The sequence below is a fragment of the Pseudophryne corroboree genome, chromosome 1 (genome assembly GCF_028390025.1).
Source record: "Pseudophryne corroboree isolate aPseCor3 chromosome 1, aPseCor3.hap2, whole genome shotgun sequence".
Classification (NCBI taxonomy): Eukaryota; Metazoa; Chordata; class Amphibia; order Anura; family Myobatrachidae; genus Pseudophryne; species Pseudophryne corroboree.
In genome coordinates, this window is record NC_086444.1 from 665321814 (window position 1) to 665349532 (window position 27719).

At 47.7% G+C, this 27719-nt stretch overlaps 1 protein-coding gene across 8 annotated transcripts in view; it reads right to left on the minus strand.

Moving 5' to 3' along the window:
- Nucleotides 1-27719, minus strand: part of SUSD1 (sushi domain containing 1) — a 669144-nt gene that overhangs the window by 522716 nt on the left and 118709 nt on the right. For all 8 annotated transcript variants that reach the window (XR_010175769.1, XM_063914696.1, XM_063914695.1 and 5 more), the window contains exon 3: nt 9938-10093. Coding sequence is in view for 7 of the 8 variants with exons in the window: in XM_063914696.1 (XP_063770766.1) it covers nt 9938-10093 (156 nt within the window). In the remaining variant the exon portion in view is untranslated. The remainder of the gene's footprint in view (nt 1-9937; nt 10094-27719) is intronic.

Below are 27719 nucleotides of genomic sequence, written 5' to 3' on the forward strand. Positions count from 1 at the left end.
CCAAACAGATTCCTCCGGGCACAATTTCTAAACTGACGTCTGGAGGAGGGGCATAGAGGGAGGGGCCAGCCCACACGTTTAAAGTCATTTAGTGCCGATGGCTCCTACAGACCTGTCTATACCCCATGGTACTAAATGGACCCCAGCATCCTCTAGGACATTAGAGAAATGTACATTACTTAAATACAGTAGTAATAATGTGCAGTACTGGACTGTACTTACTCCTCAGGGACAGCCGCAGTAATTCCAGTTTCCTGGGCTCCCTGGTGACCAGATCACTCCACTTCCTCTGGAGTGACCTGAGGCTGCAGGACTGGCCATATTTTGCTCGGATCTCAAGGCGGGCTTTATTGTAAGCCCGCCGCTTCTCCGAGTTCGTAGTAAATGGCCGGTCCCGCCACCTAAGCAGGATCAGAAGCTCCCCTCTAACATAGCGTCTCCCTGCCATTTTTGCCTGATGTACAGTAAGACGCCGGATGCAGTCCACAAACCGTGGATTGAATCTGTAGCCCACAATGCGTGCAAACTGAATTTGCTTCCCCACCGCCTGCAATGTGGTATACCCATAACGGATTTTATCCGGTGTCTGTGTACAAAACATAATGGAGCCCAGCGGGAAAGAAAAACAGACCAAACAAGTGTATTTATTAAAAAAAAAATATATAAAAATAAATTCACCAGAAAAAATAAAATTTCCGGTCTCAACAGGATTCGAACACGGGATACACGCATTGCAAGCAGACGCTGTAACTATTATGCCACTGCTGACCATGTTATGAGTTGGTACTCCAGGTAAATATATGATGTGTTTTGATGTGGTGTACTATTAACGGATTTTGTCCGGTGTCTGTGTACAAACCATATTTATATTAGAAGGGATTAGGTACTTGGTTTGTCTTTTTTGGAGGCACAAGTATTATTTATATATTTTTAAAATTATTTTTTTTTTAATTTATTTATTTTTTAAATAGAATGGTAAAAACCCGAAAAAAAATGGCGTGGGGTCCCCCCTCCAAAGCATAACCAGCCTCGGGCTCTTCGAGCCGGTCCTGGTTCTAAAAATCCGGGGGGAAAACGGACAGGGGATCCCCCGTATTTTTAAAACCAGCACCGGGCTCTGCGCCTGGTGCTGGTGCAAAAAATACGGGGGACAAAAAGAGAAGGGGTCCCCCGTATTTTTTACACCAGCATCGGGCTCCACTAGCTGGACAGATAATGCCACAGCCGGGGGTCACTTTTATACAGTGCCCTGCGGCCGTGGCATTAAATATCCAACTAGTCACCCCTGGCCGGGGTACCCTGGGGGAGTGGGGACCCCTTCAATCAAGGGGTCCCCCCCCAGCCACCCAAGGGCCAGGGGTGAAGCCCGAGGCTGTCCCCCCCATCCAAGGGCTGCGGATGGGAGGCTGATAGCCTTGAGAAAAATGTCAGAATATTGTTTTTTCCAGTAGTACTACAAGTCCCAGCAAGCCTCCCCCGCAAGCTGGTACTTGGAGAACCACAAGTACCAGCATGCGGGAGAAAAACGGGCCCGCTGGTACCTGTAGTTCTACTGGAAAAAAAATACCCAAATAAAAACAGGAGACACACACCGTGACAGTAAAACTTTATTTCACACCTGCCGACACATACATACTTACCTATGTTGACCCGCCGACTGCCACGTCTCCCTCGTCACTGTAGAATCCGTGGTACCTGTGAATAAAATTATACTCACCTGATCCATGGTCCAGAGTATAATCCACGGACTTGTAAAAAAACAAAAAACGCAATTACCCGTGCCAGCGGACTGAAAGGGGTCCCATGTTTACACATGGGACCCCTTTCCTCGAATGCAAAGACACCCCCATGACTGCTGTCACAGAAGTGTCTCTTCAGCCAATCAGCGAGCGCAACGTCCTTGCACTCTGCTGATTGGCTGTATGCGCCTCTGAAGTGACAGAAGCGCATCGCACAACTCCCTCCATTAGTTACAATGGTGGGAACTTTCCGGTCAGCGGTGAGGTCACCCGCGGTCAGCGGCTGACCGCGGGTGACCTCACCGCTGCCCGGAAAGTTCCCACCATTGAAAGTAATGGAGAGGCTTTGCGATGCGCTGTCTGACCTCAGACGCGAGACAGCCAATCAGGTGAGCGCCACGAAGTAGCGCTTCCTGATTGGCTGAAGGGACCTCAGTGACAGGAGTCACGTGGGGTCCCGGCATTCGGAGAAAGGGGTCCCATGTGTCAACATGGGACCCCTTTCAGTCCGCTGGCACGGGTAACTGCGGTTTGTTTTTTTGCCAAGTACGTGGATTATCTCCCGGACCCTGGATCAGGTGAGCCTAATTTTTTTCACAGGTACCCCGGATCGCCGGAGACGAGACGTGCCGGTCGGCGGGTCAACATAGGTAAGTATGTATGTGTGTCGACATGTGTGAAATAAAGTTTTACTGTCACGGTGTGTCTCCTGTTTTTATTTGGATATTTTTTTTCCAGTAGAACTACAGGTACCAGCGGGCCCGTTTTTCTCCCGCATGCTGGTACTTGTGGTTCTCCAAGCACCAGCTTGCAGGGGAGGCTTGCTGGGACTTGTAGTACTACTGGAAAAAAACAATATTCTGTCATTTTTCTCAAGGCTATCAGCCTCCCATCCGCAGCCCTTGGATGGGGGGGACAGCCTCGGGCTTCACCCCTGGTCCTTGGGTGGCTGGGTGGGGGACCCCTTGATTGAAGGGGTCCCCACTCCCCCAGGGTACCCCGGCCAGGGGTGAATAGTTGGATATTTAATGCCACGGCCGCAGGGCACTGTATAAAAGTGACCCCCGGCTGTGGCATTATCTGTCCAGCTAGTGGAGCCCGATGCTGGTGTAAAAAATACGGGGGACCCCTACTCTTTTTGTCCCCTGTATTTTTTGCACCAGCACCAGGCGCAGAGCCCGGTGCTGGTTTTAGAAATACGGGGGATCCCCTGTCCGTTTTCCCCCCGGATTTTTAGAACCAGGACCGGCTCGAAGAGCCCGAGGCTGGTTATGCTTTGGAGGGGGGACCCCACGCATTTTTTTTTTCTGACTTTTCCCATTCCATTAAAAATGACATGAAATAAATTCACACACAAAAAAAAAAAAATTCTAGTCTCAACAGGATTCGAACACGGGATACACGCATTGCAAGCAGACACTGTAACCATTATGCCACTGCTGACCATGATATGAGTTGGTACTCCAGGTAAATATATGATATGTTTTGATGTGGTGTACTATTAACGGATTTTGTCCGGTGTCTGTGTACAAACCATATTTATATTAGAAGGGATTAGGTACTTGGTTTGTCTTTTTTGGAGGCACAAGTATTATTTATATATTTTTAAAAAGATTATTTTTTTTTTATTTTTTATTTTTTTAAATGGAATGGGAAAAACCCGAAAAAAAATGGCGTGGGGTCCCCCCTCCAAAGCATAACCAGCCTCGGGCTCTTCGAGCCGGTCCTGGTTCTAAAAATCCGGGGGGGAAACGGACAGGGGATCCCCCGTATTTTTAAAACCAGCACCGGGCTCTGCGCCTGGTGCTGGTGCAAAAAATATGGGGGACAAAAAGAGTAGGGGGTCCCCCGTATTTTTTACACCAGCATCGGGCTCCACTAGCTGGACAGATAATGCCACAGCCGGGGGTCACTTTTATACAGTGCCCTGCGGCCGTGGCATTAAATATCCAACTAGTCACCCCTGGCCGGGGTACCCTGGGGGAGTGGGGACCCCTTCAATCAAGGGGTGCCCCCCCCAGCCACCCAAGGGCCAGGGTTGAAGCCCGTGGCTGTCCCCCCCATCCAAGGGCTGCGGATGGGAGGCTGATAGCCTTGAGAAAAATGACAGAATATTGTTTTTTCCAGTAGTACTACAAGTCCCAGCAAGCCTCCCCCGCAAGCTGGTACTTGGAGAACCACAAGTACCAGCATGCGGGAGAAAAACGGGCCCGCTGGTACCTGTAGTTCTACTGGGAAAAAATACCCAAATAAAAACAGGAGACACACACCGTGACAGTAAAACTTTATTTCACACCTGCCGACACATACATACTTACCTATGTTGACCCGCCGACTGCCACGTCTCCCTCGTCACTGTAGAATCCGGGGTACCTGTGAATAAAATTATACTCACCTGATCCAGGGTCCAGAGTATAATCCACGGACTTGTAATAAAAAAAAACCCAATTACCCGTGCCAGCGGACTGAAAGGGGTCCCATGTTTACACATGGGACCCCTTTCCTCGAATGCAAAGACACCCCCATGACTGCTGTCACAGAAGTGTCTCTTCAGCCAATCAGCGAGCGCAACGTCCTTGCACTCTGCTGATTGGCTGTATGCGCCTCTGAAGTGACAGAAGCGCATCGCACAACTCCCTCCATTAGTTACAATGGTGGGAACTTTCCGGTCAGCGGTGAGGTCACCCGCGGTCAGCGGCTGACCGCGGGTGACCTCACCGCTGCCCGGAAAGTTCCCACCATTGAAAGTAATGGAGAGGCTTTGCGATGCGCTGTCTGACCTCAGACGCGAGACAGCCAATCAGGTGAGCGCCACGAAGTAGCGCTTCCTGATTGGCTGAAGGGACCTCAGTGACAGGAGTCACGTGGGGTCCCGGCATTCGGAGAAAGGGGTCCCATGTGTCAACATGGGACCCCTTTCAGTCCGCTGGCACGGGTAACTGCGGTTTGTTTTTTTGCCAAGTACGTGGATTATCTCCCGGACCCTGGATCAGGTGAGCCTAATTTTTTTCACAGGTACCCCGGATCGCCGGAGACGAGACGTGCCGGTCGGCGGGTCAACATAGGTAAGTATGTATGTGTGTCGACATGTGTGAAATAAAGTTTTACTGTCACGGTGTGTCTCCTGTTTTTATTTGGATATTTTTTTTCCAGTAGAACTACAGGTACCAGCGGGCCCGTTTTTCTCCCGCATGCTGGTACTTGTGGTTCTCCAAGCACCAGCTTGCAGGGGAGGCTTGCTGGGACTTGTAGTACTACTGGAAAAAAACAATATTCTGTCATTTTTCTCAAGGCTATCAGCCTCCCATCCGCAGCCCTTGGATGGGGGGGACAGCCTCGGGCTTCACCCCTGGTCCTTGGGTGGCTGGGTGGGGGACCCTTTGATTGACGGGGTCCCCACTCCCCCAGGGTACCCCGGCCAGGGGTGAATAGTTGGATATTTAATGCCACGGCCGCAGGGCACTGTATAAAAGTGACCTCCGGCTTTGGCATTATCTGTCCAGCTAGTGGAGCCCGATGCTGGTGTAAAAAATACGGGGGACCCCTACTCTTTTTGTCCCCCGTATTTTTTGCACCAGCACCAGGCGCAGAGCCCGGTGCTGGTTTTAAAAATACGGGGGATCCCCTGTCCGTTTTCCCCCCGGATTTTTAGAACCAGGACCGGCTCGAAGAGCCCGAGGCTGGTTATGCTTTGGAGGGGGGACCCCACGCATTTTTTTTTCTGACTTTTCCCATTCCATTAAAAATGACATGAAATAAATTCACACAAAGAAAAAAAATTCTAGTCTCAACAGGATTCGAACACGGTATACACACATTGCAAGCAGACACTGTAACCATTATGCCACTGCTGACCATGATATGAGTTGGTACTCCAGGTAAATATACAATATGTTTTGATGTGGTGTACTATTAACGGATTTTGTCCGGTGTCTGTGTACAAACCATATTTATATTAGAAGGGATTAGGTACTTGGTTTGTTTTTTTTGGAGGCACAAGTATTATTTATATATTTTTAAAAAGATTATTATTATTTTTTTTTTTAAATGGAATGGGAAAAACCCGAAAAAAAATGGCGTGGGGTCCCCCCTCCAAAGCATAACCAGCCTCGGGCTCTTCGAGCCGGTCCTGGTTCTAAAAATCCGGGGGGGAAACGGACAGGGGATCCCCCGTATTTTTAAAACCAGCACCGGGCTCTGCGCCTGGTGCTGGTGCAAAAAATATGGGGGACAAAAAGAGTAGGGGGTCCCCCGTATTTTTTACACCAGCATCGGGCTCCACTAGCTGGACAGATAATGCCACAGCCGGGGGTCACTTTTATACAGTGCCCTGCGGCCGTGGCATTAAATATCCAACTAGTCACCCCTGGCCGGGGTACCCTGGGGGAGTGGGGACCCCTTCAATCAAGGGGTCCCCCCCCCAGCCACCCAAGGGCCAGGGGTGAAGCCCGTGGCTGTCCCCCCCATCCAAGGGCTGCGGATGGGAGGCTGATAGCCTTGAGAAAAATGACAGAATATTGTTTTTTCCAGTAGTACTACAAGTCCCAGCAAGCCTCCCCCGCAAGCTGGTACTTGGAGAACCACAAGTACCAGCATGCGGGAGAAAAACGGGCCCGCTGGTACCTGTAGTTCTACTGGAAAAAAAATACCCAAATAAAAACAGGAGACACACACCGTGACAGTAAAACTTTATTTCACACCTGCCGACACATACATACTTACCTATGTTGACCCGCCGACTGCCACGTCTCCCTCGTCACTGTAGAATCCGGGGTACCTGTGAATAAAATTATACTCACCTGATCCAGGGTCCAGAGTATAATCCACGGACTTGTAATAAAAAAAAAAACCAATTACCCGTGCCAGCGGACTGAAAGGGGTCCCATGTTTACACATGGGACCCCTTTCCTCGAATGCAAAGACACCCCCATGACTGCTGTCACAGAAGTGTCTCTTCAGCCAATCAGCGAGCGCAACGTCCTTGCACTCTGCTGATTGGCTGTATGTGCCTCTGAAGTGACAGAAGCGCATCGCACAACTCCCTCCATTAGTTTCAATGGTGGGAACTTTCCGGTCAGCGGTGGGGTTACCCGCGGTCAGCCGCTGACCGCGGGTGACCTCACCGCTGCCCGGAAAGTTCCCACCATTGAAAGTAATGGAGAGGCTTTGCGATGCGCTGTCTGACCTCAGACGCGAGACAGCCAATCAGGTGAGCGCCACGAAGTAGCGCTTCCTGATTGGCTGAAGGGACCTCAGTGACAGGAGTCACGTTAGGGTCCCGGCATTCGGAGAAAGGGGTCCCATGTGTAAACATGGGACCCCTTTCAGTCCGCTGGCACGGGTAATTGCGGTTTGTTTTTTTGCCAAGTACGTGGATTATCTCCCGGACCCTGGATCAGGTGAGCCTAATTTTTTTCACAGGTACCCCGGATCGTCGGAGACGAGACGTGCCGGTCGGCGGGTCAACATAGGTAAGTATGTATGTGTGTCGACATGTGTGAAATAAAGTTTTACTGTCAAGGTGTGTGTCTCCTGTTTCTATTTTGATATATTTTTTCCAGTAGAACTACAGGTACCAGCGGGCCCGTTTTTCTCCTGCATGCTGGTACTTGTGGTTCTCCAAGTACCAGCTTGCAGGGGAGGCTTGCTGGGACTTGTAGTACTACTGGAAAAAAACAATATTCTGTCATTTTTCTCAAGGCTATCAGCCTCCCATCCGCAGCCCTTGGATGGGGGGGACAGCCTCGGGCTTCACCCCTGGCCCTTGGGTGGCTGGGTGGGGACCCCTTGATTGAAGGGGTCCCCACTCCCCCAGGGTACCCCGGCCAGGGGTGACTAGTTGGATATTTAATGCCACGGCCGCAGGGCACTGTATAAAAGTGACCCCCGGCTGTGGCATTATCTGTCCAGCTAGTGGAGCCCGATGCTGGTGTAAAAAATACGGGGGACCCCTACTCTTTTTGTCCCCCATATTTTATGCACCAGCACCAGGCGCAGAGCCCGGTGCTGGTTTTAAAAATACGGGGGATCCCCTGACCGTTTTCCCCCCGGATTTTTAGAACCAGGACCGGCTCGAAGAGCCCAAGGCTGGTTATGCTTTGGAGGGGGGACCCCACGCCATTTTTTTTTCAATAAAAAAATTCTAGTCTCAACAGGAATTGAACACGGGATGCACGCATTGCAAGCAGACACTGTAACCATTATGCCACTGCTGACGACGATATGAGCTGGCTCTCCAGGTAAATATATGATGTGTTCTACTCTCAGTGAACGCGCTGCACCGTGCTTAACATGGAGCATTCGCCACCTAGCGGTGAAAATGTGTATAACATGGCGTGGGACACAACGCACGCCATAACGTTATTACAACTCGCGATTCAGGACCCTAAATAGCGCGCTATGAGCAACGGTGTATGAGGATACATCTGTACATACTAACTCTACATATCATTGAGTAATAAACCAACAAAATACTGTAGGTAGGATAAGGACAAAAGCCCAGGGTTGGGCGATTCACTGTATCTTGACAGGCAAGTGCAGGTGCATAACGGGTAGAGAAAGGCAGTACAGCACTCAGTGAGTCTGTACTCAACAAAGACTGAGCACAGTGTCAGACTTGCTGAAAGGTTCTAGGAGACTATAGACAAGACTTATTGGAAACAAGGATTGTGCTATAGACAGTGGTGAATTTCCCATTAGTCAGTCCGAAATTTACCAGTAACTACAAAATATTTCACTCTGCCGTACCATACACCACCTTGAGTGGAATGTAAATAGGTAGGACATGTGCAGACTGCCCCTGTTAGCTGTCCTACTTAGTTAATATGCATACATAATTAAAATAAAATGAAGTGTTATAGTTCATAGACTTTTTTTTTATTATTATTATTATTATTATTATTATTATTATTTTTATAATATTATGAAGACTTGAGGGTGAACAATTAGAAGATGAACTGAGGAAAAGAGACGGTCAGGAGAGGAGAAAGTAGAGAATTAGGAGGAGTGTTGGTAGGCTGTAAAGAAGAGGTCACTTTGAGTGAATATCTGAAGTTATCTTCCATGTATTTTTAATGTAGCTTGTAACAAAGCATATTTAGGTGGTTTTCTTTATCTCAATAACATTTCCTACCCTAAAAAATATGTACTTCTTATAGGGCAAGTCCAATTCGGTGGACTTTAAAGGTCCAGTTAGCAAATCACTAATCCTTCCTACAAAGTTTATCTTCAGAATCCTGGAGTACAAGGAAAGGAAGGTATTTTCTGCCTATGCCCCATCTCCTCCTCCGCATCACAGCCATTTTATCATTTTGTGACCTTAGTATTGGAGGGGGGTGCTCTCCTGCTCTGTCTAGACGTTGTATTTAATGGTGCACTTAGGGGTCTATTTACTAAGCCTTGGAGAGAGATAAAGTGGATGGAGATAAAGCACCAACCAACCAGCTCCTGTCATTTTTCAAACACAGCCTTTAACATGGCAGTTAGGAGCTGGTTGGCTGGTAATTTATCTCTCTCCAAGGATTAGTAAATAGATCCCTAAACCTTTAAAGGAGCTGTATTATGTTTATATGACTGAGGATGCTTCAAACATGCCTTGTGTGTTATACTGTATGTTATGTATGGATAAATATACCAAACCTATGATCAACAAGTGTGTATTATACAAAGCCCACCAGTGGCCGTCCCAGAGGGGGAGCTGCAGCGCAGTCCAAAACTCAAATAGGGGAGCAACACCAACTCCCATTCCAAATACTGCCAAACATTGCCGTCCAGGACACAATGGCAGTTTGTGTGCCTCCCCTATTTGAATTTTTGACTGCGCTGCAGCCCCACCTCGGGAGCCACCACTGTAGCCCATAATAAAATCCAGGTAAAGGCATTGCCATAGGGTTGAAAATCATTTTACTGTATGTAGCACACATAAACAATATCCCAAAAATGTTGTCATAAATGTTCAAGAAACTTCCTTTCAATAAGTTTCTGTATATCAAATTTAAAATAGGGACTTATTTAGTTTGATGCCAAACAGAGGGTTTAATGGCCAATCTGAACCTTCCAAGTCACAAGCTTCAAGGAAATCCTATTTTAGCCAGAATCCAAGTACTTTTGTGTAATAAGTAATGCTCATGTCAGGTTACATCATATCTCAGGTAAATGATTTCCTTGTACCACAGAGGTCACAGTGTTTCTATACTTACCTTTACAAAAAGTGCCATCATTTGGTATAAAGTCATCATTGTTGTTGGACGGTCGGTACCCTTTCAGACAGGTGCAGTAGTAGCTCCCATGTGTATTGCTGCAGGCTGTGTGTTCTCCACAAACCTTGTGTGATCCCACCTGACATTCATCTTTATCTGTTTGAATAGATTAAAACACATTACCCCAATTTTGTTTGTGAAGATTCATTCATGTCGACGGGAAGGTTAAAATCCATTAGTAAGCATATATTTGACCACATAAGCAAAGCTGCTGGCCTCTGAAGATATTTCTGCAGTAAATGTGTCTCGTTAAAACATGTCTAATATACAGTACTACAGACATAGGGGTCTATTCATTTAGTGCCAGTATTTCCAACAGTCTGAAATACCAGCACTTTCCAACAGGAATAGGTCGAATTTGCATTCGACCTATTCAATGCATGTGCCATTTTTCCGATTGTCGGAAAAAATGGCACTTGTCAAAAACCACGTGGATCTGCGAGTTACAGGCCGATCCATGTGTTTCTGTCGGAAGCACGGCTGTTTCCGACAGTTTAAGGGTAATGCAGATTCGACTTGTTAACAAGTCGAATTTGCAATGTCGGAATGCTGGCCATTTGCCGTTGGAGAAGATCCGACATGAATTGAATACACCCCATAGATGTAAGCTGCTAGAGTTACTTTTCTTATCAAACTCTCCTGTCAGTTTGCTAATAAGTATAATTACCAAGGACCAAGAAAACAGTTAGTATGGTTTGTTGTTATAGCTAATAAATAGCCCTAAATGTCTTCATATAATTTATTTTAAAATTGTGATCATCATTTATGATGTAGATATACTGGAGGAATAATGTATTCAGTGGTAGGAAATGGGCTTCGTATTTGAAGAAAGTACAAAATTTTGAATTGAACTCCTGGATGCATGCATGTCCCATTGGAGCGCAAGATGGTGCCGAACCCCTTTCCCATTGAGTGCTGCCCCTACTTTTCATTTTGTGTGGAGAGGCATTTTGGCATTGTGAGAATGGGTCGGATGGACCATGGGGCATTTGCTGCTGTTATGATAAGGTTTATTACGGACACCCACCGCCACTGGCATATTTTACAGGCAATAATGGTAAATAATCCACTTCTGCTGCTGTATAGCAACAAATTGGAAAATGCCATTGGATGATACCTGTGCAGAGTAAGCTTCATTTGGGAGTAGTGGCCATAGTGTGGTTATTAAGCATTGAATGATATGACAAGAACACAGAATGGAAAAGTTATACAACATAGACTTTTTTGTATGTTGTTTTTTGTTTGTTGTTTTATTTATTTTTGCTGTTTGTTTGATTATTTTATTTTTGTGGTTACTATGATGCACTCTGTATTTAATTGCTGTTAGGATTATCTTTTTTTATGGTTGTCATTAGGATGCTCTCTATTGTATAACAATCACTAGAAATCTCTCTGTATTATGTAGCAATTTCTTGGATGCCCTATGTATTGTATAGTGATCCCTAGGATGCCCTGTGTATTGTGTGGAGGGTGCAGTAAAGATGTTTGTATTGTGCCATGATCACATGAATGCTTTCCGTATTGTATAGCAATTACTAGGCTGTTCTCTGTATTATACGATGGTCCCTAGGATTATTATTCTATTCTACAGTATATCAGTCACTGGAATGGCCTCTATACTGTATGGTAGTTACTAAAATGGTCTCTGGAATGTTCTTTTGTCTTGCATATTGGACTTGCTTTTTGTACTTCATCTAGGTACTGTACCTGGGAATTCCCAGTGGGAACGGAAGATCTTTGTACTGTATTTGTCTTTGGGATGTTCTCTGTGTTGTGTATTGTTTATTAAGGATTGCGTCCTGTGCTGTATATTTGTATTATGATTACTCGCTCTGCTGTACTTTGGTCTGTGGAATGCCCTCTCTAGTGTGTGTCAGTCTATGGGATACACTCTGTATAATATCTCTGGAATGCTACTTGTATTGAACAATGGTCTCTGCAATGCTACCTTTATTGTATATTGTTCTCTAAAATGGCTGCTGTTGTTGTGACTCAATACGCATGATAATGATGTACTAACCCGTCCACTTTAGGTTCTCAAGCCATCCATGCTCAAGGCTGAACTAAGAGCCCGGCACAGCACACCCAGCCCATTACCAACATGGAGGAACAGCAGCAAGGGGCTTCACAGCTCTCCATGTCATTAATCAGCACATAGTGAGGGAGAGCCGGGTGAAACTAAAGACACTTATAGACTCGTGCAGAGTTGGAAGTAAATTAGGCGCACATTGCTCAGAAGTAGTTTGTACAGAAAAGTGCATATACTATAATTGCTGAGTTTTAAGTATCTCAAAATGTGACTGCATCTGCATATCTCCTATATAATAGCCCTATTCTGTGACCTTGTGATTCATTTGCTAACGCTGGGCGGAGTTACAACAGTGGGCGGAGTTAGTCAAATGAGTCACAGAGATCTGGCCAACTCTACAGGAGACTAGGAGCAGAAGCAGATAGAATGGGCATTGGGCATGGCACAGGCAGGGGTGCAGACCTCCCAGCTTTCTGCAGGAGCTTTCTCCAGGCAGAAGGAGGGACACACACACACTCGGCGAAAAGGGGGCGTGGCCTCGCGGGAGGGTCTCCGTTTTCGTCAGTGAGGGAGCATGCCCAGCGCTCTGTGAGCTGCTGGCATGCTCCCAGGGGCTGATTATGAGTCCGGGGGGCCCAGGGCACTTGTGACAGGGGAGCCCTATCTCATTGCTGTGCCTGCTGTGGGTTGGGGGCGTGGCCTAATCGCGCCCGCGCGGCCACGCCCCCTTATGCAAATTTCGATTTTTATTTTTTTGATGGGATTTTGGCCCCTCAGCTAGGGCTAAATCCAGAGGAGGTGGTCGCTCCCCCCCCTACACACCCGCACAGGCAGAAGAAAGCAGGGAGACTGCTGCCTCCCTGCAACACCACAGACCTGCCTACACGTAGCAGCGTGCGCTGACTGTAGCACAATGCTGCCGCTGTTACTGGCAGGACGGGGGGGTAGCTTCTGAGCTGGGACAGAGCTACTCCAGCCGGGGGGTCCCCTAAAACTGTGGGGCCAACGGTACGTATGCCCTGCCCCCCCCCCACCTTAATCCGGCTCTGCTGCTGGAACCCCCCCATTAATCCGTACCCCCTGATGCCCCCTCTCCCTCTGTCTCCACTATTCACCGCTGCTCTGCTAAGCAGAACAGCGAGTACAGGAGCTTTCCAACTGCCCCGCCCCCTCCCCCCCCCCCCACCGCCGGACATTGCGACCCGCGGGTGGGACAGCGGGACAGACCCCAAAAAATGGGACTGTCCCGCGAAAATCGGGACATTTGGGAGGTATGGGGGTGTGTGAGGGGTATGTCATACAGACAGACGGGCACCGGCTCACTGTGTGCTTGACCCCCCACATCGGCATACTCAGCAGGGTCTCTCTGATGCGGAGGAGCGTCACTTTCTGGCACACTCCACGCTTCTTAGCTGCAGTTTAGTGGGGCACCTGCTGCTGTGCAGGTTCCATACTGCCTCTGTTATCTCCAGCCCCGGCAACCCCACCGCTAGCTGCAGCGCTGCCACCCGCAGTGGAGTGCGCCCAGCTCATTCACACACTTTAGCTGGCGGGTAGCGCTGCAGAAATCCGAGCTGCTTGCAGGCTCTGACCCACTCCTCCCTCCAGCCGCAGCGTCTCCTGGGAGCTAACCAGTCACTCCCAGTCTCCCCTTACCACAGTGCCCGGAAGCCGTGAGGTCCGCGCCACGTGCATGCTATGACCCCCTCCTCCCTCCAGCCGCAGCATCTCCTGGGGGCTAACCAGTCATTTCCAGTCTCACCTTACCACAGTGCCCGGCAGCTGCGCGAGGTCTGCGGTGTGTGACTGAGGAGGGGGGGAGGGATGCGGACGGGCAGAGGAAGCAGGACTCCAGCCTGAGAGAGTCAGCCATGCCAAGTCTCCAGCAGCAGCAGATCCCAACAGGTTGGAGTGGAACAGCAGCAGCCAGTAGCAGTGACTCCGGTAAGACACATCTGTCTGTCACCACTGTTTTGTCCCTAATACCAATCTCTCCCGTGCCCTGTGTTCTGTCATGTCCCTGTCACCCCTGGCCTTGCCCTGCCACCCTTATCCTGGCCCTTTCACCCTTATCCTGGCCCTGTCACCCTTATCCTGTCCCTATCATTTCTGTCCTGGCCCCGTCACCCCTGTCCTGGCCCGTCACCCCTGTCCTGGCCCCGTCAACCCTGTACTGACCCTGTCACCCCTGTCCTGGCTCTGTTACTGCATACCCTCCAACTACCTTTTATGGCATGTACAGTACCCGCAGCGCCTCCAGACCTCTCCCCAATGCACCACACCTCCGCACCTTCCCCTCCACCACATGCGGCACTCCACCCCTCCCCCACATGCTGTGCCTCCAGACCCCCTACACCACCCGTGGCTCCCACTCCTCCACCCCTTCACCACCCACAGCACCTCCAGGCCCCTTCCACCATTCACCCCCCTTATATGTCTCCCCCAACACCTGCTCCCCTCCACCCGCAGCATCTGCAGACACCCTCCTCCATCAGCGGTCCCCCCCTCACCCACCCCTCCCCCACCAATGGCACCGCCGCACCTGCCCCTCCACCACCTGCAGCACCTCCGGACCTCCTTTCCCATCCGCCGCAACACCCGTACCTGCCCCTACCCTACCCATGGTGCCTGCGGTCCCCTACCCAACCCCCGGCACTCCCGTCCCTTCCCATCCAACAGCACCTCCGGAACCCTTCATCCATCCACAATATCCCCACAACTGCCCCTCTCCCACCCGTGGCACCCCTGCCCCTCCCCCACCTTCAGTGCCTCCGGACCCCTCCCCCATCTGCATCCCCCACTCCTCTGCCCCTCCCCCACGCGCAGCACCTCCCGAACCCTCCCCATCCGGGCCCCACCCCCACTTCTGCCTCCCTCCACCCGCAGCATCTACAGACACCATCCGCAGTCCCCCCCACACCCGCTACATTCTGTACATCGTGCCCTGCAGGTGCTGTTCACGCCGTCGCAAGGGGCTGCGCCTCCTTCACCATCGCACGCCCTTTCATTGTGCAATATTTAACAACTAACAAAGGAATGCAGGTAATACTCCATATAATACAAATATTAAACCCCAGAAAGGCATGCAAGGGTTAAGGGGGCGTAGCCCCTTGCGACGGTGTGAAGAGCGCCCGTAGGGCGCGATGAAGCACCTAGTGTAGCATATGCTCCCTGTGTTCTACTAGTTGTCATGACAGGATGCACTTATGTTCGCCGTATACTAGGTGCAAAAGACATACAGTTGCATGCGCATGCCCTCACTGAATGAGCATGCCCTCACTGAACTCTGCCTATGCGAGAATGTCCTGTCACAACCCAATTCTTCCTCTTTGTATGTGTAGATGTGATCAAAATGCGCATGACAGCATAGCCTGTACTTCCCTTCTCTGAGCATGCACAGTGCGAATTCACACAATACATGCACCAGAAATGGGCAAACTTTGAATTATGTACCAGCCCCTTAGTATTTTAGAAGCCTCCTAAATCTTGACGCACTAGGTTCGCTTAGGTTGGCTCTGCTAATCAGTGCATAGAATTTTACAAGAACACTGTATTTAATTAAGGGATTATTAAATCAGGAATAATAGGAGCGGATTTCAATAAGTTATACAATTAAAGACTCTATCCAACACATACAGTGTATCCGAAAAGTATTCACAGCGCTTCACTTTTTCCACATTTTGTTATGTTACAGCCTTATTCCAAAATGGAATAAATAATTTTTTTCCTTCGAAATTCTACACACAATACTCCATAATGACAATGTGAAAAAAGTTTTTTTTTGTGATTTTTGCAAATTTATTAAAAATAAAAGACTAAGAAATCACATGTACATAAGTATTCACAGCCTTTGCCATAAAGCTCAAAATTGAGCTCAGGTGCATCCTGTTTCCACTGATCATCCTTGAGATGTTCCAAAGGCACAGTGCATGTCTGAGCACAAACCAAGCATGAAGTTAAAGGATTTGTCTGTAGATCTCCAAAACAGGATTGTCTCGAGCCACAAATCTTGGGAAGGGTACAGAAAAATATCAGCTGCTTTCAAGGTCCCAATGAGCACAGTGGCCTCATTCATCCGTAAATGGAAGAAGTTCAGAACCACGAGGTCTCTTTCTAGAGCTGGTCGGAAGTCTAAACTGAGCGATCGGGGGAGAAGGGCCCTAGTCAGGGAGGTGACCAAGAACCTGAGGTCACTTTGTCAGAGCTACAGCATTCTTCTGTGGAGAGAGGAGAACCTTCCAGAAGGACAACCATCTCTTCCAGAAGGACAGCCATCTCTGCCACAATTACCCAATCAGGCCTGTATGGTAGAGTGGCCAGACGGAAGCCACTCCATAGTAAAAAGCACATGGCAGCCCGTCTGGAGTTTGCCAAAATGCACCTGTAGGACTCTCAGACCATGAGAAACTAAATTCTCTGGTCTGATGAGACAAAGATTGAACTCGGTGGCGTGAATGCCAGGCATCATGCTTGGAGGAAACCAGGCACCGCTCATCACCAGGCCAATTCCATCCCTACAGTGAAGCATGGTGGTGGCATTATCATGCTGTGGGCATGTTTTTCAGGGGCAGGAACTGGAAGACTAGTCAGGATAGAGGGAAAGATGAATGCAACAATGTACAAAGACATCCTGGATAAAAACCTGCTCCAGAGAGCTCTTGACCTCAGACTGGGGTGACGGTTCATCTTTCAGCAGGGCAACGACCCGAAGCACACCGGCCAGATATCAAAGGAGTGGCTTCAGGACAACTTTGTGAATGTCCTTGAGCCCAGACTTGGATCCGATTGAACATCTCTGGAGAGATCTGAAAATTGCTGTGCACCGTCGCTTCCCACTTAACCTGATGGAGCTTGAGAGGTGCTGCAAAGAGGAATGGGCGAAACTGCCCAAAGATAGGTGTGCCAAACTTGTGGCATCATATTCGAAAAGACTTGAGGCTGTAATTGCTGCCAAAGGTGCATCAACAAAGTATTGAGCAAAGGCTGTGAATACTTATGTACATGTGATTTCTTAGTTTTTTATTTTTAATACATTTGCAAAAGTCTCAAAAAAACTTTTTCACATCGTCATTATGGGGTATTGTGTGCAGAATTTTTAGAGAAAATTTTTATTTCTTTCAGTTTGGAATAAGGCTGTAACATAACAAAACGTGGTCAAAGTGAAGTGCTGTGAATACTTTCCGGATGCACTGTATATTTTTATCAACTTGTCTTTGAGCTAGGAAGAAAGGAGGATCCTGCAAGTCCTTATGTTTGCAGTAGTTTTGTTTTTTAAATAAAGATCATTACAATTGGGTTTCATGTTCTTCCATGTTCAGAGGTCATTTTCTGCTTGTACAGGGGGAATGGAAAGAAATAATGGCACATTATTATGTAGTAAGATGAAGTGATCTGCAAATATAATTCAAATGACTATACATCTTAAAGCAGGCAAGTCCAAACTGCCGCCCTCCAGCTGTTGAGAAACTACACATCCCAGACTGCCCTGACACAGCTTTAGCATTCTCTGACAGCAAAACTGTGTCAGGGCATGCTGGGATATGTAGTTTCACAACAGCTGGAGGGCCGCAGTTTGGACATGCCTGCCTTAAAGTAATGCAACCTAATTGCAATATTTAAAAAAAATGTCTATATGTTAGGACTTTTAATTTGAAATTGCAACCAATGAAAAAACAGTGCCCTTCTCATTAATCAATTTTCAGGTATATGAAATAATATTAATTATCCATTATGAAATCAACTCTATTCATCTCTATCAGGCAGTACTGCAATATGGATGTAACTCGGGTTTAGCAGGTGTTCCCAGAGGCGACACCCACAATTAATTGATTTTTGAAATTTCTGTCAAGTGACTGTAATTGATGGTTAGTTACTAATCTCAGTGAGATGTCTATTATGCAAATTATATTTTTCTTTGTGCTTTTACACCAATGTAATTAAAATATTACAATGTCCTTGTATAGCACATGAAATAAAGACAGTACACATACCTCCTTAAACTCAGTACTATAAAGCCATAAATGAGGATCCAATGAGTAGTAATAGTAGTACCAGTAAACTAAAGTAAATGTTGTTAATTAAGTAGGTAGTTTTGGCCCCATACATCTCACTGTTAGGCAGTGGTATCCTAAGGTGGGAGTGGAGGGTGTGAACTGCACCCTGTTGTCACCCCCTAAGGGGGTAACAACAAATTGCCGGCTCCTCCGCAGTAACAGGAAGCTGGATGCTGCAGTGTGACATTATCGTGCAGCACACAGCTCCTATCACTGAGGAGGAGCCGGCAGTGCAGCGAACGCCCAGCCACGCCTGTGTTTTTTCAGACACGCCTGCATTTTTGCAAATACTCCCTGAAAATGGTCAGTTGACACCCAGAAATGCTCCCTGCCTGTCAATCTTCTTGCGGCCCCCAGTGCGAAGGAAATTTTTGCTAGAACCTGAGCTCAACCACAAAGAGCTTTGTACCTGTACGTCGCGCGTGTGCGCATTGCGGGCCATACGCATGCGCATAAATGCTGTGAAAATCGGCAGCGAGTGATCAACTCGGAATGACCCCCAACGGCAAATCCGGACATGAATAGGCTGAAGTGATCGCAAGCGCTGAGTAGGTTCAGAGCTACTCTGAAACTGCACAAACTCTTTTTGCAGAGCTCGGCTGCACATGCGTTCGCACTTCTGCTAAGCTAAAACACACTCCCCAGTGGGCGGCGGCATAGCATTTGCATGGCTGCTAAAAACTGCTAGCGAGCGATCAACTCGCAATGACCCCCAATGTAGGATGTGGATTGTTAGCTTTATATGCAAGAACACAGCCAGATATGTTACACATCAAATAACTCTCAGCATCTATAACCTGTAATAAATGGGTGTGGTACAGAAGTTAGACATTATAAAGACAGACATTAATTTGGTCTACACCATAGGGTCAAGGGTCAACAGTCAACAGGGGCAAGAGGTCGACAGTCAAAGGGGGATATTCAATTGTTTGAAAAGTCGGTTGGTGTCTGTTTTTTCCTGTCTATTAGATAGGGAAAAACAGACACTCAACTAACTTTCCAAACAATTCAATACCCCCAAAAAAGTCGACAGGGCCAAACGGTCGACAGGGTCAAAAGTCGACAAAAAATGTTATGTTTTTGTGTTATTTTGTGTTTGAAATTTTTTTTTACCCAAATTTGTTGAAATGCATCTCCTCGCATGTCTTGGACTCGGTTCACTCGCCACAAGGTTACTTAAGGGAATAGTAAGTGACTTCCTCACATAGAAGAGCATCTACCACTCCTATCATAATGCCCTGGACACTGCCAAACAAACATATTTCCAAACATATTTCTCATCTGTTCTATTGCCACCAGCCCAAAGCGACTTTTTAATACATTGGAATCACTTCTTTACCCCCCCCCCCCCCTCCCCCCACTAGCTACAATCAGTGCCCAAGAACTTGCTTCCTACTTCAAGGACAAGATTGATAAAATATCTGAGATGAAATGGTATGCTCATCCTCAGCCAGTGACCTGCTCAATTCCCTACCTGAACCCTCTGGCACTTTTTCTTCATTTGATCCCACAAGTTTTTCTTCATTTGATCCCACAAGTGAAAATGAAGTATTTGCACTCTTCTCATCCTCTTCTCATCCTCCTACTCTATTACCTCTCCTCTTGATCCTATACCGTCACAAGTCAGTAAAACTCTGTCTCCTGTGCTTATCCCAACCTTAACTAAAATCTGTAATCACTCTCTTTACTGGTATCTTCCTGTTCAAGCATGCAGTAATTATCCCCATTCTGAAAAAAAAACACAATTCTGACCCAAACCCTTTCTCTAACTACCATCCCATCACTCATCTCCCATGCCCCTCCAAGCTACTTGAAAGACTCCCTTATACTCACCTCACACACTTTCTTAACTCTCACAACTTATTGGACCCACTTCAGTCAGGCTTTCATTCCCAACACTCCACAGTCAGAGACAGCACTGACTAAAGTAGTGAATGATCTGGTCACTGCCAAATCTAAAGGCCATTACTCACTTCTTATTCTTCTAGATCTCTCTGCTGCTTTTGACACTGTTGACCACTCTCTTTTCATACAAACACTACAATCCCTAGGTCTTCATGCCACAGCCCTTTCTTGGTTCTCATCCTACCTATCTGTTCGCTCTTTCAATGCTCGCATCTCTGATTCCACCTCCTCTTCACTACCTTTATCAGTTGGAGTACCGCAAAGCTCAGTTTTAGGTACTCTGCTTTTCTCTATCTATACCTCATCTCTTGGTAAACTATCAGCTACTTTGGATTTTGGTATCATTTGTATGCCGATGATACTCAAATCTATCTATCCTCTCCAGATTTGTCACCATCTGTACTGGTCCGTGTCACTGAATGCCTTTCTGCCATTTCATCTTGGACTCATCTCGCCGCCTCAAACTCAACATTTCTAAAACAGAATAAATTATTTTCCTGCCAGCCAAGAGTAGTTAACAACCTCATATCTCCATAACTGTTGACAACTCGACAATCTACTCTACCCCACAAGCTCACTGTCTAGGTGCCACCCTTGACTCTGAACTGTCAGCGTCCGGAGTCTTACCGGAACGCTGGGCCGCGGGGCTGGCTTCTCTGGCCGAGTCCGTGGGCAGCAGTGGTGGTGGTGATGGGATCCGCTCGTGGTGGAGGGACGCCGCTACAGCGGGTCGCTCTTGCTGAGCCGTTGCTAGGAGACCAGAGGCAGTGAGCAATGTGGCTTTGCAGAAAGGTCTGCATTGCTGGGTGCCGCCATGTTGGAGACAGAGTTTTAAGCATAGTTCCTGTTTCTTCCAGCCAATCCAGGGGAAGCTCTCTCTATAAAAGGGGGCTGGTTTAGGACAGGGACGCCAGTGCTTCAAGTTACAACCCTGTTGTAGGTGCTTTAGCCTGTGCTCCCAGGATCCTTGTCGTATTCTGGTTACTCCTGCTTGGTCGGTTCTCTGTTGCTGCTGCAGTACTGCCGTTTCTAACCTGCTACTGCCTGTGGAAGCGCTCCTGGAAAACCCGGTCCAGTAAGACTCTTTGGGCACAGTCGGTGTCAGGTCTTCTGCCTCGTCTTTCAAGCCACACTCCACAGATCTATTTCACCAGCCACGTCTTCAACTACCATCCACAGTTCCACAGTTCATCATCTACAGTCTCGTTTTTCAAACCACAGTCCACAGTCCTTGTCTCCAGCCACGTCTTCAACCACCATCCACAGTTCCGCAGTTCATTATTCACAACCTCGTCTTCCAAGCCACAGCCTGCAGTTCTTTATCCGCAACTACGTTCTTTAACCATCGTGCTCCAGCCACAGTTCTCTACCTCAGCCCTGTACATAATAAATACTATTCATTGACTTTCAACCCTGCCTACGTTCTTCATTGCTCCGTGTCCCATGCGAAGGAACTATATCCAACCCCCTCATCTTGTTCACCCACAGCCATATACCTCCTTGGGCAAGTCTCAGCTGCCGGATCTTCAAACTTTGCAAGGTGTGACAGTAAGCACTGGCCCATTTCAACTGCAGATATCTGTTCTTGCTTAAGTAAGCAGGAGGCCACACAATCTCAAATTGTGCAGTTCATGCAGAATATGTCCGAATGTCTCGACTCTCTCTGTGCTGCCCCTCAAGTATCTACAGCTGCTCCCACATTAGCACCTCTGGTCCCGCTTCCTCCTGTACCAGTACTACTTCCACGGTTGCATTTACCACCTCCCAGTAAGTTCGATGGAAATCCAAAACAATGCCGCGGGTTTCTTAACCAGTGCGAAATCCAGTTCGAACTACAGTCGGCCAACTTCCCATCAGCACGAACCAAAGTAGCTTATATAATTTCTTTACTTACCGGGCAAGCGTTGGAATGGGCTTCACCCTTGTGGGAGAGGATGGATCCCATCCTGTCTAACTATTCATAATTCGTGGCCACCTTTCGAAGAATCTTCGACGAACCAGGCAGGACTTCTGCCGCCTCTTTGGAGAACCTGCGCCTACGTCAGGGTACGCGTGCGGTCAGTCAGTACATGATCCAGTTTCGTACTCTCTCCTCAGAACTGAACTGGAACGAGGAGGCTCTCATTGCAGCTTTCTGGAGCGGTCTCACCAAAAAGATCAAAGATGACCTCGCAACTCAGGACGTACCCAATAAGTTGGATAAATTATTTTCTTTATGCAATAAATTAGACCTGAGGTACAGAGAACGCTGTATAGAGAGCATAGGCATGCGCAGCACATTTTATTAGGGGGTGCTCCGTTGGAGGGGTGTGTCTAGCACCGCCTTTTGGGCATGTCTAGCACCATCACGGTCAACGCAATATAAAATATCCACCCTTGTACCAATCCTAATAAAGCAGATACATTGTCAGATGTTGTGGTGTGCACCAAACACCCCTGATGGCACTCACTGTAATTACACTGCTCCTCCTCATCCTGGTCTGGCTCCCCCTCTCTTTCCCCTGCAAGCTGCAGCAGCTTACTTACAAGTCATCCACTCACTGACACTGACAGTCGCAGACTAGTACTGCAGCTGCTGGAAAACCGAGTGACGTGTGCTGCTGCCAACCACCTGCCAGTATTGAATTTGTCTTCCTAAGAGGAACGCTGGCTGCTTGCTGCTCCATATCAGTGGCTGGCGTTGTCATAGCATAGGAGAGAGGTGGGCATGTGGCGGGTGTGGCAGGTGGGCGTGCGAGCAGCATGACGTAATCACATCACGCTGTTTTTGTACATGGAGGTGGAGCCGGGAGTTTGAAAGCCGGTGGCAGTGGCACCCTTGATTAACTCAGGCGTCCGGTCAGTAATGCAGTCCTGACAGGGTGCAGCGCAGAGAGGACAGTAATCAGCCTGCTCTGCGTTCGCTGCATCAGGCATGTGAGATCAGGGTGCCAGACATTAGGGGGTGCCTGTGCGCACCAGGCACCCCCCCTGCGCACACCTATGATGGAGAGGTCGCGGTCAGATCGCCCTAAGCCTAGAGTTGTTCTTCCAGCAACACCATCATCACCAACTGCAGAAGAACCCATGCAGATCAATCGCTCCCGCCTCTCCAACGAAGAACGTCAGAGACGGCGACAAGGGAACCTCTGCTTGTATTGTGGTACATCTGATCACTTTGTCAAAACTTGCAATCTACGTCCGGGAAACGCCCGCTCCTAGCTTGTGCTGGAGAGGTCAAGCTAGGAGAATTCTCAGAATTACATACCAAGAAAAAGTCTGTCTTGGTAACCCAATTGGAGCTCCCTTCTTCTTCTCTTCTTATCCCTGCACTACTCGACTCCGGAGCCGCCGAAAGCTTCATTACATCAGCTCTGGTCAAACGATCTGGAATACAAACGGTTCCTTTGGATCGTACCATTTCTGTTACTGCGGTGGATGGAAGTTATATCCCTGAGGTTTTATATCCTTTCGTACTATTCCTCTCAAGATGAAGGTCGGAGTTCTTCATTCAGAAAAAATCTCTTTCCTTGTAATTCCTAAAGCCTCTCATGAACTGATCCTAGGGTTTCCATGGTTAATCAGACACAATCCCCACATAGACTGGCAAACTATGGATGTTCTCTCTTGGGGACAAGATTGCTTCCAGAACTGTTTACCTTCAGTAAGACCTCTCTGTTCTTCCAGTCCTTCCAGCCTTCCTGTGGAATACTAAGCCTTTCAAGATGTTTTCAGTAAGCATGAGGCGGACACCTTGCCCCCGCATCGTACTTGGGATTGTCCCATTGAGCTAGTACCTGGTAAGACTCCTCCCCGAGGTCGAATCTACCCTTTCTCACTTCCTGAGACACAGGCCATGTCGGAGTATATCCGGGAGAACTTGGATAAAGCGTTCATCAGGTCTTCCACATCTCCGGCCGTGGCGGAGGTTTTTTTTCGTCAAAAAGAAGGATGGGGGTTTGCGGCCCTGTATTGACTATAGAGGTCTCAATGACATAACAATTAAGAACAGATATCCGTTACCCCTGATTCTAGAACTGTTCGACCGTGTTAAAGGAGCTACTTTTTACTAAGCTGGACTTACTGGGGGCCTACAATCTTATACGTATTCGCCCAGGTGATGAATGGAAGCCGGCATTTAATACCCGCGACGGCCATTACGAATACCTGGTAATGCCTTTTGGCCTATGTAATGCCCCAGCCGTCTTTCAAGAGTTCGTTAACGAAATCTTCAGAGACCTCCTCTATGACTGCTTGGTAATGTATCTGGATGACATCCTCATTTTTTCTAGATCTGAAGACCCATCGGGAACAAGTCAGAGAAGTGCTAACTCGTTTACGAAGGAATCAATTATTCTGTAACTTAGAGAAGTGCACCTTCGAAGTACCCACAATTCCATTCCTCGGTTACATTCTTTCAGGGCAGAGGTTACAGATGGACCCCGCTAAAGTCCAGGCGATTCAGGATTGGGCACTTCCAGCTACTCTTAAAGGAGTTCAACGTTTCCTGGGGATCGCTAACTTCTACCGAAGATTCTTTCAAAATTATTCTTCTGTCATAGCCCCCATAACCGCATTAACTAGGAAAGCAGCCGATCCTGCCAAGTGGTCTCCGGAGGCTTTGGAGGCCTTTTCGTCTTTAAAGGAGGCCTTCATGACCACTCCAGTTCTTCGACAACCTGATCTCAGCCGTCCGTTCTTGGTGGAGGTTGATGCCTCTACTGTAGGAGTAGGAGCAGTATTATCCCAGCTCTTCGAGGAAAAGAAGGTCCATCCTTGTGCGTTCTTCTCGCGAAGATTTCCCCCCGTTTAACAGAATTACGCTATTGGGGAACAGGAATTACTGATGGGCACTCTTCTTTACCCGTTTTAACTTTAAACTTAGCTACCGACCAGGTTCCCTCAACAAAAAGGCAGATGCATTATCTCACTCCCTAAGTTCTGAAGAACCCTCTGACCATTCAAAAGAGCAATTCATCCTGGAATCCATCTCTTTTTCAGCAACTAATACCTCTCCACTTCTACCTCCAGGAAAGATCTTCATTGCACCAAATCTTCGCAAAAAAATTCTTACATGGGCTCACTCCTCCTCCTTCTTCATGGGCCATGCAGGCAGTCTTAAAACACTCAAATTCATTCAGCGCTCCTACTGGTGGCCTCATCTCAGGACTGACGTTCAGGAATTCGTGGCTGCCTGTCCAAAATGTCCCAAAGGTCCTCCAGCCGGGTTACTCCATCCGTTACTTGTGCCACTAAGACCATTTATATGGACTTTATTACTGATTTACCTACGTCTGGTGGACGGAACACCATATGGGTCATAGTTGACCGATTCTCTAAAATGACACACTTCATTCCTCTGGCTAATCTTCCATCAGCATCCCAGTTGGCAAAATTACTTATAGCAGAGATCTTTCGACTTCATGGTCTACCGCAGAAAATTGTGTCTGATAGAGGTCCTCAGTTTGTGGCCAAGTTTTGGAGATCCTTATGTTCTGCTCTTGGTGTGAAATTGAACTTCTCCTCAGGATATCATCCTCAAACGGATGGTCAAACAGAGAGAGTGAACCAGGATCTGGAGACTTTTCTGCGTTTATTCATGTCCTCCTCACAGGACGACTGGCTGGACTTCCTCCCGTTCGCAGAGTTTGCCCATAACAATCTCTATCACTCTGCCACAAAATCTTCCCCATTCTTCATTAATTATGGTTACCATCCGAGAGTTCCTGACTTCCAACTTCTGCCTACGCTCGAGGTTCCTGCCACAGAGTCAACACTTCGACAATTTACTGAAACCTGGAAACAAATTCACAAGGCCTCGCTCAAGACATCCAAGAGGTATAAGACTTATGCAGATCTGAAGCGAAAAGCTGTACCAAGCCTAAAGGTAGGAGATCGGGTTTGGGTTTCCACACGTAACCTAAGATTAAAGGTTCCTACGAAAAAGTTTGCTCGCAGATTTATTGGGCCCTACCCAATCGAAAAAGTTTTGAATCCTGTGGCTTATAAAGTGAAATTACCTCTGCAGTTAAGAATCCCTAATGCATTTCATATTTCTCTCTTAAAACTAGTGATGTGCACCGGAAATTTTTCGGGTTTTGTGTTTTGGTTTTGGATTCGGTTCCGAGGCCGTGTTTTGGATTCGGACACGTTTTGGCAAAACCTCCTTAAAATTTTTTGTTGGATTCGGGGGTGTTTTGGATTCTGGTGTTTTTTTTACAAAAAACCCTCAAAAAAAGCTTAAATCATAGATTTTGGCGGTCATTTTGATCCCATAGTATTATTAACCTCAATAACCATAATTTCCACTCATTTTCAGTCTATTCTGAACACCTCACACCTCACAATATTATTTTTAGTCCTAAAATTTGCACCGAGGTCGCTGGATGACTAAGCTAAGCGACCCAAGTGGCCGACACAAACACCTGGCCCATCTAGGAGTGGCACTGCAGTGTCAGACAGGATGGCACTTCAAAAAAAATAGTCCCCAAACAGCACATGATGCAAAGAAAAAAAGAGGCGCAATGAGGTAGCTGTGTGACTAAGCTAAGCGACCCAAGTGGCCGACGCAAACACCTGGCCCATCTAGGAGTGGCACTGCAGTGTCAGACAGGATGGCATTTCAAAAAAATAGTCCCCAAACATCACATGATGCAAAGAAAAAAAGAGGTGCACCAAGGTCGCTGGATGGCTAAGCTAAGCGACACAAGTGGCTGACACAAACACCTGGCCCATCTAGGAGTGGCACTGCAGTGTTAGACAGGATGGCACTTCAAAAAAATAGTCCCCAAACAGTACATGATGCAAAGAAAAAAAGAGGCGCAATGAGGTAGCTGTGTGACTAAGCTAAGCGACCCAAGTGGCCGACACAAACACCTGGCCCATCTAAGAGTGGCACTGCAGTGTCAGACAGGATGGCAGATTTAAAAAATAGTCCCCAAACAGCACATGATGCAAAGAAAAAAAGCGGTGCACCAAGGTCGCTGGATGGCTAAGCTAAGCGACACAAGTGGCCGACACAAACACCTGGCCCATCTAGGAGTGGCACTGCAGTGTCAGGCAGGATGGCACTTCAAAAAAATAGTCCCCAAACAGCACATGATGCAAAGAAAAATGAAAAAAAAGAGGTGCAAGATGGAATTGTCCTTGGGCCCTCCCACCCACCCTTATGTTGTATAAACAGGACATGCACACTTTGAGGACCCCATCATTTCAGCGACAGGGTCTGCCACACGACTGTAACTGAAATGACTGGTTGGTTTGGGCCCCCACCAAAAAAGAAGCAACCAATCTCTCCTTGCACAAACTGGCTCTACAGAGGCAAGATGTCCACCTCCTCCTCATCGTCCGATTCCTCACCCCTTTCACTGTGCACATCCCCCTCCTCACAGATTATTAATTCGTCCCCACTGGAATCCACCATCTCAGGTCCCTGTGTACTTTCTGGAGGCAATTGCTGGTGAATGTCTCCACGGAGGAATTGATTATAATTCATTTTAATGAACATCATCTTCTCCACATTTTCTGGAAGTAACCTCATACGCCGATTGCTGACAAGGTGAGCGGCTGCACTGAACACTATTTCGGAGTACACACTGGAGGGGGGGCAACTTAGGTAAAATAAAGCCAGTTTGTGCAATGGCCTCCAAATTGCCTCTTTTTCCTGCCAGTATACGTACGGACTGTCTGACGTGACTACTTGGATGCGGTCACTCATATAATCCTCCACCATTCTTTCATTGGTGACAGAATCATA